This window comes from Oryctolagus cuniculus, chromosome 18 (genome assembly GCF_051225735.1).
Source record: "Oryctolagus cuniculus isolate XC-2025 breed Fujian yellow rabbit chromosome 18, ASM5122573v1, whole genome shotgun sequence".
Classification (NCBI taxonomy): domain Eukaryota; kingdom Metazoa; phylum Chordata; class Mammalia; order Lagomorpha; family Leporidae; genus Oryctolagus; species Oryctolagus cuniculus.
In genome coordinates, this window is record NC_142884.1 from 47,455,976 (window position 1) to 47,468,663 (window position 12,688).

At 39.8% G+C, this 12,688-nt stretch overlaps 1 protein-coding gene across 9 annotated transcripts in view; it reads right to left on the reverse strand.

Moving 5' to 3' along the window:
- Positions 1 to 2,167: 2,167 nt before the first annotated feature.
- The window catches only part of RPGRIP1L (RPGRIP1 like), a 101,610-nt gene continuing 91,089 nt past the window's right edge, over positions 2,168 to 12,688 (reverse strand). For 5 of the 9 annotated variants that reach the window (XM_002711567.6, XM_008257302.5, XM_089320049.1 and 2 more), the window contains 2 exons: positions 7,529 to 7,662; positions 2,168 to 5,140 (listed from right to left, as the gene is read on the reverse strand). In XM_002711567.6, the coding sequence (XP_002711613.3) occupies positions 5,028 to 5,140; positions 7,529 to 7,662 (247 nt within the window). In that variant the 3' untranslated portion in view covers positions 2,168 to 5,027. Of the gene's footprint in view, positions 5,216 to 7,528; positions 7,663 to 12,688 lie in introns of all 9 variants that reach the window. The other 4 variants (XR_016225145.1, XR_016225144.1, XM_089320047.1 and 1 more) reach the window with 3 other exon arrangements.

Genomic DNA, 12,688 nt, shown 5'->3' on the forward strand with positions numbered 1-12,688 from the left:
ATGAAAATAAAAACCCAGTTTAAACTTTTAGGTAGAATTAACTAATTTTGTGATTGATTTCTACGTTCATTGCAATTTGCATAGAGAAATGCAGTCTGTAAGATTTAGATGTTTTGGAAATTGAGATTTCCTGTGTGGCTAAGCACATACTTATGTTTTCTTTTGACTGTTCCATGTGCATTCTACATCCGCTTGAATTTAACAATCATGTTGAGCAAATATTCTGGACTTATTTCTAAGTTTTGATCGATCACTGTTCAAACTGACGGAGTCCTGTCTTCCAGCTCTGTCAGTTACTTCAAGTACTTTGCGGCAATACTGTTCTGTGTGTATTTGTTCAATTTCACAGATCTTTGACTTGTTCCCTGTAACAGTTCAGCATGGCCTTCCATTGTCCCTGCTTTCCACCTTGGACTCATCTCTTTCTACTAAATCTGCCCTGTTAATGTGTACACACTCAATGTGTCTTTTTATTTTTTAGCTTCTGTCTTTTCTGTCTGTATTATGAAAGCTTTTCCCCACTTCTAGGATGTATGGATAGTCTCTAAAGCTTTCCCTAAAATGCCCCTTAATATTTCCCATTTAATGGCATATGTAACAATGGCAAAATATATTTACACCAAGCAAAGCTGGGATTTAATGACATGATTCTTTAAATTTTTAAAAAACTTCTTTATGTGTCAGCTCTTTACCAGTGATTCCTGAGTGCTGAGTTCCAGCCTCTGCTAATGTCACTGTAAAAAGCTACAAGAAGCAAAGATACAAAAATTAGCTTGCTGTTTCCTCAGTTTCATCACAGCTGACCACAGTGTCCCTGTCATGTTAAATTCAGACCAGAGTCTCAACACAAAGGAACGTTCTGGAAAGGCCACTGGAGCTGTCATGGATGCTGGTATGGTCTCTAAACAAGTGGTTGGAGCACCAAGAAAAGAAACAGTGAGGTGGAAGAGAGAAAAAAAAAGTGTGCCTTGACAAACTAAAAGTAAGTAGCAGAACAGACAGGTGCAGGGAGATGTGTGGCTAAAAACAGGTGTATAGAAAATAGGTAAGCACGGGTTACCTGCTACTAAAATTTAATAATGTAACATAACATTTAACAATATCCAGGTATTAAACTTTATTAAAAAAGAGAACAAATGGCGTTCAGTGAAGAGAAAGGATGCTGTTATAGGGATGAAAAAGTGAGAAATTAAGTGAGAAAGGGCAAAGAGCATTAGAAAAGTCTAAAGGCATTTACCTCAGAAAGGAGGGCGTGCTCTACGTCCAAGAGAACCAGGTTCCACTTCAGAAAGGAGAAACAAGGCTTCTCTTAGCAGTGAGTGCCCCACGGGAAACGGAAGAGCAGGAACAGAAAGTGTACCAGCCCCAGCAACAGGGCCCAGGCTCCCAGGGTGGCAGCCTGGATGGTGCAGGCCACTGGTGGCCCACTTTGAAATGGAAGTAAAAACTCTATCTTGTGAGATAAAAGAGATTAGGGTGGGGAGATGTTTTCTAATTCCAAATTTTTAGTTTTTAAAGCACTTGTTTCTACTGCGTTGATCCTTTTTTAGCTTTCTGGTTGACCTGGAGATTGTTTTTGTTCTGAACAAAGGGGAAGCAAAGCTGTTTTTGCTCCCATTCATGGATTTAATTAGGCCTGTTGCCCAAGCTATAATAAATCATGGGTTTACTTTTTCTTTGTTAAGGTAGTCAGAGGTCTTCAGGCATGAGTGACTTATTAAAATATACTCTCATGGTTGGGGATGGATTATCATCCTGATATTGTCAATTACTTGATGGTTTTATATCCCAAAAGCTCTCCCTTGGTTGTTTCGTATTACACAAAGATGACATTTTATTCTCATATTTGTTCACAGACATGATTCACATTTTGCTATTTGGTGCATAAGGAAATCATTCTAAATTCAGCAACAGTGCCAGTTTTACTAAAAAAAGTTATTTTCCATATCCACAAAAATGTTAATCAGATTCTTGTTAGAACATGTGTAAGAGCTGGTTTTCATTGTCACAGCTCTTGATGTCAGATTACTAAAATAATTTATGTTTTGTTGTGGGAACATGGGTGCACGCAGAACCTCTCAGCTCACATGACCACTTCTTAGCCCACACTTCTTCATAACACGGAGAAATTATTTGTGTTTTGTGGTAACAAATGAATGGCAGGAACAGCAGAATTTCAATGTGGCCTTTCTTTATTTGATTAAACATATTCTCTATTTATTCTTTAAAAAAACTAATTTAAGTTAAATGGCAACAAACCATGATAATTTAGAAAACATGTTGAAACTGAGAGTGAAGAGAAATGTTCTCTACGTAAACCACACTGTAAACCATAAAACTTATTTTTGTCAACTGCTTCTCATGACAGTGGCTGGGAATTTGACATTTCTACTACAGTAGGCAAAAAAACATGTAAAATACACTCTCCCACATACCACATCACATCTCTATTTATATTTCTAAACTAAAAGCACTGCAGTCCAAAAAAGTGCTGAGTGTACTGTGTGCAGTTCCACTAAGAGCTGCAAATTCACCCTGGGGTAGCTGTGTGGCATGTCCCACTGCTGTGAGTCCCTGTACCCACCACCTGATAGAGCTTGCCTCATCAAGATAAAACCATTGCTCTTTAATCCAAAGAGGAGTGAACTTTTCTTTCAGTGAATTCTAGGTAATACAGGACAAAACAAAACTAAAACATCCTTGGATGGATTATGAAAACCAACTGAAGTTCCCACATGATAGCATTCCTCCCATTTACCCACTTCAAAATGTGTCAGCAGTAGTTACATGTGAAAATGAGTGTTGCGAAAATTTGCAAAAGTTTGAAGCTGAGCGCTTAAGATCGGAAAAGGAACCTTTAATATTATATTACAGTAAACATGCACGTGACAGAAACGTGGCTAATCCTCTCATCTTATCTGAGGTCTACATTCTATATGGTTGATTAGATCTCAGAAGTTTTCTAATAAAAACTTCCCTTTTCCACTTAAAGATGCTAAGAAGTCAACACAGTCTGGTTCTTCTCCCATGCAGAAAGGGTATTTGGTTTGGGATGTAACATTTTAAAACAATAATACAAACCTCCTGGGAGAATACCACAATAAATGTCTCAAAAACCACTCAGTTACTCCCAGGGTATAATCTAGCTGTTTTAAATTACTGCAGGGAATATTACGGGCCTTAATGACACTGTAACTGCACGAAGCCAAAGAAAGCTAGAAAGAGAGGCCAAAAAGATGAGCTCAGAGCCAGCTGAAGTGACAACAAACATGTGGTTGTTTACTAGGATTGGAGAGGTTTTGTCTGCAGATGTTTGTGGTCTCTAGAAGGTTCCAGAGGAATGAGTTGTTATGAAGATCTACAGAGTTTTGATGAGAGCAAGATTCTTCTTGGGCATAGCAGGCCCCAGGACAGGGGGCCCAATGGTATAGACAGATTTCATAGATTTCTGTGGTCAGATCATACTCTACTGGCCCCACAATGTACATCAACAAATTAATATTGTACGGATGTCATTTCAAAGCCTCCTAAAGACGAGGGTTATTATTGAAGCCATTAGAGCACAGATGGTTCAAACTATATGCAGAAATTCATACTTGCATTTTTGCATTATAGCCGCTTTTTTTTTCCTGTTGAACTGTAATGAATTGTCTCATAATCTATTCCATCTTCTTGCCATTAGCAGGCTTTGAATGTTCACAAATAGGAGCAAAGAACTCATTTTCCAGAGCTTTAATCACACAAAGAGGGAATGCCTAATTCTCTAAATGAAATGGTCTGTGATCACTGAAGCAGAGATTTAATATATCACGGCAAATTAGGTAGATTTTAATAAATTACTTATCTCCCTGAATACTTTACATATGCTTAAGAAGGAACATAGCCTGTTTGCAAACAGTGAAAACCCACAGCCTATAAAAATCCTTTGAAGAAAATGACAAATAAAAAAGTAAATTAAAAAAGGAAATGCATTATATCCTAGACCTCTAGAGACAATTCCTTTGCAGCAATGATTCACAGCTCCATTAAAAATATCAATGAAATCCTTCAGTGAGATTGGGTAAAAGCTAGAAAATTAACTTTCTGAGCTGCTTTTTGAGAATCTGGTTATCCAGATACATCCCAGCATTGTGTAAGCTTGATGTAAATTTAAAAAAATGATAAAAAGATACTTCTTTCAGGTCTAACTAAGCATAGAATTTGAGTCATACTTTTAAGAATAATTTTTATGTCATAAGCTAAATTTTCAAAGTGTAAACTTCACCTTTATAAAATCTCCTGCTTATGTCTATACATCCCTGGATCCTAAAGTGCCCATACAAATCCATGAAAGTAACACAGACATGTGGAACTATTATTTTTAAGGAAGAAAAACAAAAAAAAAAAACTTGCAGTAATTTAATAAGTTGGTGCCAAGTCTCATTCTTTATATTTAATTGATAGAAACTGCATGCATCAAAGAAAATGCATACTGAGCTTTAATATGCATAAAATGGATATTAGCATTTTAAAGAGGAAGATTAACACATTAATCCAAGTAATTTTCATATATTGCTTCTAATAAAATCTTCACAGTATAAAACTCTTAATGAGGCTAATCATAGGCATTCCATTTAGTGGGACGATTAGGGATAACATAAAAGTATTTCTTTTTCATAGGTTTTCTAAATTTATGCTTTTGCTTATTAAAAATAAAATGGGAATCACATTTCAGTTCTTCATAAGAAAATGTTGAAAATGCAAATATACTTTCTCATGTTATCATGTAGGTATAAATTATTGAGAAGGTATTGCCCATTGCAGAGAACTTAAGCCCTGAGGGGTGGCAGTCATGGGAAAGAGGGAATAGAAAAATAAACAAATGAAAAAGTATACAAAATTTGAACATTTCAAACCCAGGGCTCCCCCCTCCTGGCTTCCCATGAATTATAGATTATATACACCAGAGTAATTACAAAAAATCTCATCTAGGAGCTTTCATGTGAGCATTTACTCAGGAGTAGGAGGTGCCTCTGGAGCAGTTTCTTTCAAGTCTCCAAGACATCTTTGTATTGCTTGTAGACAGACCGTAGGGCGTGGAGAGCTTCGACTGTTACCCTAAGCTTGCCAACACCTTCACCATCTGCTCGTGGGTCGAAAACTAGGGCGAGAATAGCAGGAAAGTGTTGATGTCATTTATCGGATGTTTCTTCAGATAGGCTAGGTGAAACAACAGCTGAAAAGATGAAAATAGCTCTACCAAAGTCCACAGTTCATGGGCATCTCAGAGCTCGAAAACATAAACCTGTCCTGTATGCACGAAGCTGTACATTTTAGAAATACTACACGCACATATACTACGTATGGGCCATGGAGCTATTACTCACGATCTAACCCAGAAGTTTACTAAGTGAAAAGGATTATGACTCCCATACGGAATCAGAATTTCCAACCTATTAAGAAACATTCCAGAGTCTGGCGCTGTGGTGCAACGGGTTAACGGCCTGGCCTGAAACGCCGGCATCCCATATGGGCGCCGGTTCAAGACCCAGCTGCTCCACTTCCAATCCAGCTGTCTGCTATGGCCTGGGAAAGCAGTAGAAGATGGCCCAGGTCCTTGGGCCCTGCACCCATGTGGGAGATCTGGAGGAAGCTCCTGGCTCCTGATTGGCACAACTCTGGCCGTTGCAGCCAACTGGGGAGTGAACCAGCAGATGGAAGACCTCTCTCTCTCTCTGCCTCTCCTTCTCTCTGTGTAACTCTGACTTTCAAATAAAATAAATAACTCTTAAAAAAAAAGAAACATTCCATTTAAAGCAGATTTTAAACAAAATTAGAGAAACTTAAAAATGGCAGACCAGGAATTTCAAGGTGTGTGGATTGGCTTTGAAGGTCTGTGAATTTTTTGAAAGTTCGTGGGCTTTGGGAAGAGGGGTCACTCTTTCAGTGACATCCTTCTTTTTGACTGAGGCCTTGGGCCTTCTCCAAGCTAAGTGGTGGGGCTACAGGGGATGCCAATTCAGGACCTGAGACTCCATCCTTCCATGGACAGTGGTACTTGATGAATCCTGGCCATTGTAAATTAATAGCAGTTTTGCATTTCTGTAGTTTCCTGTTTATACTCCTCTGGTTTTCCTTGAACTTTAATGTGTGTGTGTGTGTGTATGTGTGTGTTTATTCCAAGAAAACTTGTAAAGGAACTCTCAAAACAAAATTTGGAACACAAAGACTGAGATAGAGAAATGAGCAGTCGGGAAATCAAGTGGTACAAGTGGGCCCCAGTTCAATCTGAGTTTTCACCTCTTCTTTGGGACTGGTGAACTCTCAGTTCGACAAAGACCGAATCATTAAAGCTGTGACCTGAATAATGCCTGTCCTTCTGACTCTTTCCCCAAACACGGCCATAACAGCTGGCCGTGTCAGTCTCGTGTGGTTACTTGTAGCCTCACAGAGAAGATGGTTGTTAAACAGAACAGACTGGAAAAAAGATCAAGCATAAAGGCAGAGATCATTTTGGTCATTTCTGTCGACTCTCTACACTCTTTTATCAGAGTGTAGATTGACACCTTAACCCTCTCATGTTTTTCTTCTGTTTCAAACAAAGTTGTTACCAGCTGCCAGGTTGTTAGACATATATAGTGTTTATAAAAATTTCCTAGAACAGGTTTCCAATTTGGTCCTTTGGTCTAATTTAGTTAAGTATTTGGCACGAACCTGACTTTTGAGCACTTGACATACATCCAGGACACACAGCTTGATGTATGAACTATGACTGAACTCCTACCTTCTGCAGAATGCCTGGCACTTAAGAGGTGCTCATTTAAGTGTCTGTTAAATGCATGAGTGCTACATAAACAAACCATGTACAGTTTTCCAGAGATAGCTCTGCTAACTTAACAAGTAAGACTAAGAACTGGCCTTATTTCTCCAATTATTGGAGTGATCCCAGGCTACTCCTGATTATGACTGTCAAAAATCTAATTCATGTAATGCAATTTCTTCAGCATATTCTAAATAAAGCAATGTTGGGAATCTTACCCAGTGCAGTGGACATCCATCCCTCACTCTGCTCAGACTTATGGGTGGAAAATGAATGATCAAAACTGCTCTGAGTTATCTGCAGTGACTGTATCTCTGGACTGCAGTGCTGAATTAATGAGAAGCCTTGAGAAAGACACTATCATGAGGACTCAGAATAATATGCTTACGGGTAAGTGCCTTCACTGAATTGAGGCTTTCATAAACAACATTAAAAAAAAAATCCAATAGCTGCATTTTTTTCAACCTCCAAACTAAGAATGAATAATTCCTTGTGAAACTCAATTAATTATTTTTAAATTTCTGTTGATTCAAAGGAAGGCAGAGGGGGAGGGCAGTGAAGGGGTGTCAGGAGAGACTTCCAGTATTCACAAGAAGTCAGCTTGAGTTGCAAAGGATTCAACTAATGCGTGAGTCACCGCCCCAGCAGCCAACAGAAAGAAGGTTTCAATAAAGAATGTGGATCTCAGCAATAGCTGTTCTAAGAAGCGAGCAACACTTCTGCTCATACCATCAATATTTTGCTCGATGATGTCTCTCCCTTCCTGGAACATGTCAGCGAGGTCGATGTGAGCGACACCAATGTCCTCACATTCCAGATCCTGCTCATCCTCGGGAGGGTCACTGACCACAGTGAAGCGAACGCTGTGAGGCCCAAGAACAGAGAAAATCAGCCAGTGAGAAGAAATCACCACGGAACCAGACTCCCAAATGGATTTCTGTCAACAAACATGCAATCTTGAAGTTTCCAATTACCCCCAAAAAAGGTCAATGTATTTGGCTATGTAAGTTATTACTGTGAGCTATTAGAATTGTTATAGCACATGCAACCTTCAAATGAACATGAATTCACTTTTCTAAATACCAACTAGTATTTATCTCTAGAATCTGAGAAAATCACTTGGCAAAGAAAAGGACAAGATGTTTATGCTGTTACAGACTATCTGATCTACTACTTTACTTTTAAGGTCAACAGGATGAAGTGAACAAAAATCACAGAGGTTAAACAGCCAGCATTTTCTCCAGAAATGCAACATTTTGTATCTACATGCATATGCTGGGGTTGCAACCTAGCAATTTAACCAACTGTTTTGCTCCACAAAATGCAGAGATCCTGATCCCTGGGTGACATTCTGAATCATGTTAGATAAATGTTGTAGCTTTGCCCAACAGCTATATCAAATGTTTGTATTACTTCAGCAATCTTTTAACTCAAAATCATAGCATCCAAGTTTTATTTTACTTTTAGACACATAATTGTAGGGTTCTGATGGAACTGATTTGAATTAGTGGCTTGTGTTGAGGCCAAACACACTTGGATTGACCAAATGACAGGAATTTACAGTTAAGTACTCTTTTGATATGCCTTGGCAGCATAGCTTAACCCATGGGTGCTTGTAAACTTTACCATTTTAAACTTTTTAAAACATATCCATCCCAAATCAGGAAAAAACCAAGAAACATAAAAATCTAGGTCTCTGAGAATCATGCCTTGGAAAATATAAACAAAATGCTTTCCAAATACTTATAGGTAAACATGACAATATTTTAAACTAATCTGTGGAAAATAAGCATTCCAACATTTCATTCCTTTATAAGTCCCTGTTTTTAGCTAGCAATAAATTTTGATTAGAAAACAGAAATCCCTTAAGTCAAAATCAAAGTTAATACCAACTCACAAAGTAATTATGAAGAGTACAGATCCTGGCCTTCGAGTGGAGAAGATGGGTATTTCATTAGATGGCTAAGATAGAGGGATTAAGATGGAGTGGTTATGGGCTTCCATCCTGGGTTCAGGTTCCTGCTTTCGTACTTATTAGCTGTGTGACCTAAGACAAATTACCTAACCTCTTCAGTCTATCTCCTTATCTGTGGGATGGAGATAATTATATCTATTTCATATTAAGGGCTCTTAGGGGAATCAAATGAGATGATACAAGTAAACAGTGACTGGAACACACAAAGCATCAAGCAAATGTAAGTTTTTTTTTATTATTATTTTAAATCTAGGTAGAGCTGCTTGCACATTTGTAGCACAGAACAAAAGTTGGCATGGGAAAAGCTTGTTTCAACTGAAAACTTAGTCACATTTCCAAATTATACCCTGATTCTCTCATACAATTAAAAAAGATGAGGGATGAAAGGAATTTTCCCAATATGCTTGGAAGAAGAATTAAGAGTGATATGTGATGCACATTTTGCAACAAGAGATGTACAGCAAAGACAGGCTACACAGGTTGTATTACTAATGTTCAGTGTTATCTTATATGGAGTCTCGTATCCAAGGATCCCCTCTGCATCACTGTACATATGCAGATCATTATCTCCACTGAATTTATGAGAATCCTGAGATAAAAAGAAAAACAGACTTCCAAATGCTAGAGAAAGGGCTAAAAACTTAAAAGTATAATATTTCTGGCTTTAAGTTCTTCAGAGAAGAAAATATCAAAAACAAAATGAGAAACTATAAACAGGGAGGGATGTACACTAAAATAATTTAAAAACTAAAAACCATTTGGCTGAGGTCAAACTACACACACACATACACATAATTGCATCTTACATCTTATCTTTAACCTTGCCAAAATACACTATTCCCATGCCTTGAAGAGGACCCACATGCAAAGGGTAGGTGCCAGATGCCCACATGCAGGGAAGAACCGGAAGTGCTACTCGAGCTGATCCTGCCTCTGCTTCCTGCCTGTCTCTCCTGAGCCTCCCCACTTCCTAGTGAGCCGCCAACCTTGCCAACCTTCCCTGCCCAGGCCTGAGACACACCTGCATACTCCCCTTCCAGCTTCTGCCTGCAGCAATCTTCCTGAGGCTCTTCAAGTGCTGTCATCCTTCATGACCCAGCTCCAATGTCGCCTCCTCCTCAGCTTGGCCTTCACTGTTATTTCCTAATTTAGCATTTAACTTGTTTAATTTTCTGTTACTAATTACTACAATATGCAATTGGTTTATTTATTTGTTATAGTCTGCCTTCCTCACTGGTAGAACTCTTTAATAGAAGACAGCTAAAGGGGTTGGTGCTGTGGCTCAGCGGGTTAAAGCCCTGGCCTGAAGTGTCAGTATCCCATATGGATGCCGGTTCTAGTCCCAGCTGCTCCACTTCCAATCCAGCTCTTTTGCCTGGGAAAGCAGGAGAAGATGGCCCAAATCATTGGGCCCCTGCATCCTCCTGGCTCCTGACTTTGGATCAGCTCAGCTTCGGCCATTGTAGCCATTTCAGGAGTGAACCAGCGGATAGGAGACCTCTCTCTCTCTCTCTCTCTCTCTCTGTCTCTGTCTCTCTGTCTCTTCCTCTCTCTGTAACTGTCTTTCCAATATATAAAAATAAATTCAAAAAAAAAAAAAAGAAGAAGATGACTGCTAAACAGGAAAGAAATGAAAACAAAAGGAAATAAATATGATTCACTAGAAATAATTTTTGAAGTCTCACTTCATTGTGTGGACTCCCTTTTGTTTTCATTTTATTTGAAAGATAAAGAGACAGAGCTTCCATTCACTGGTTCGATTTCCAAATGCCTGCAACATCTGGGGCGGGGCCAGGCTGAACCGAAGAACCTGGATCTCAGTAGGGGTCTCCTGTGGGTGGCAGGGACCCAAGAAGTTGATCTACCTTCTGCTGCTTCCTAGGGTGTGCTTCCGCAGGAAGTTGGAAGTGGAAGCAGAGCTAGGCCTTGAACCCAGGCACTCTGATATGGGATGTGGGCATCCCAACTAGCATTTTAAGCACTGAATGTAACACATACCCCTGTTAACTCCCTTTAAGAGTGACACTTGTATATTTGCAGAGAGAGCATGTAAATGTCCCAAACATGATTCATTATGAAACATGTAGACATGTCAGAGATTTTCTAAACTTCTCTGTCGCTGGCTTGGTAAGTCAGTGCCCATTTTCAATATGGCTGCTGTCTGAGAAAATGAATTCTCATAGACTAGGAGCTCCTTTAAGTGAGAGACCTCTGGGCGCTCCAAAGAGGGAAGAACACTCACTGGAATAACAGATGGCATTGGCTGTGGGGAAATGTAAATTACAGTCGCTTTCTCTTAGGAAAATGCTGCTGCTGAGGAAGCCAGGTGGGCTGGGCCCCCTCTCCCTCTGTGGTCGGCATCAGAGCCTGCACCCACTTTGCACTTGCCACGCCTCTCTGGGCTTTTCTGAAAAGTGACAAACATGTGCCTCTAGGGAGCAGGTGGAGATTTTTAGAGAAACACCGAGGGGAGAGTAGTCAGTACAACTACCATGCATCTTCAACAATTTTTAAAATTATTAATATTTTTTAACCTCTCTAGTGCAAATAAGTGAGACTTCTGAGGAAAAGGTAGGTCTAAAATGAAAGCAGAATCTACCTTTTAATTTTATTGTTTATAAACACTTTTGAGGAAACATAATTGCTCTCTCCCAAAGGGGAGTGCTGCTATCCAGAAACAGAGAACACGGAGGCCGACAAATGGGGCTGAACAGACCACTAAGGCCCAGGCCAGGATGTGTGTAGGCGAACAGCTTACTGAGGGCAGGGAGGCACATCCCATTGCCGTCACAGTTTACCCTCCAGTGACCTGGGATAACGCCGGGACTGGGGGTTTCTGAGAGGCCCTTAAAAGAAGTTCAGAAAGTAATGTCAGCACAAGCTGAGGCATTTCCATCTGGGGAAAAGCAGAACCTCAAGCTACAAAGGGTTTTACCACACTTTCTTCAGAAGTAAAAACTGAGATCCAGAAAATGAGGCATGTATTTCAAGGAACTACTGAAAAAGTCACTATCAGATCCCAACAGCTAAGGATTCTGGTCTTCTTGAAACAGAACGTGACAGTTTGGAGGCTCTTGTGAAAAGCACAATGTCTTCAATTTATTTCCTGGTCTTTTAGAAAGGGAAGACCATGAGTCTCTTTCCAATATTGCGGGGGGGGGGGCACCATTTTAAAAACAAGCTGATGTATTTATTTTCATGTATTTGAAAGGCAGAGAGAGAGAGAGGGAGAGTGAGCGAGTGAGAGAGAGATCTTTCATCTGCTGGTTCATTCCCACATGCCTGCAACAGCTAGGGCTGGGCCAGGTGTGAAGCCAGGGAAACTCTATCTGGGTCTCCCATGTGGGCGGCAGGGGCCCAAATACTTGAGTCACTGCTGCCTCCTAGGACGTGCACAAGCAGGAAGCTGGATTGGACATAGAGAAACCAAGACTCAAACCAGGCCCTCTGACATGGGATGCAGGCATGCCAAACGGCAACCTGTTATGCCAGAGGCCTGCCCCAGTTTTTTTTTTTTTTTTTAAAAATCCCTTGCAAAAAGAGTATATTGTCTTTACCGGACCAGAACTGCAAAGTGTCCTATTCACATTTGAAAAAAATTAAAAAATAATAAGACATGATGAATTATTAAATAGTTATAGTAAGATACACAGTAGTTTCAAAGGCTGATAAGCTACTACAAATAATATTACTACTTACTGTGTCAGCCACTATTCTGTGCATGCTGCACATTATCTCATTTCATCCTCACCATGACCCCATATGTTCTACCATTATCATTAGAACAGGGAGGCTAGTCATTTTGTCTGAGGTCAGAGAGCTAATAAGTGATGGAACGAGAACTTGTAATACCTAAGCCAGCTGACTCCAGAGTACATCCTCCTTTCAACCTGTTCTACTCTTCACACTGATAC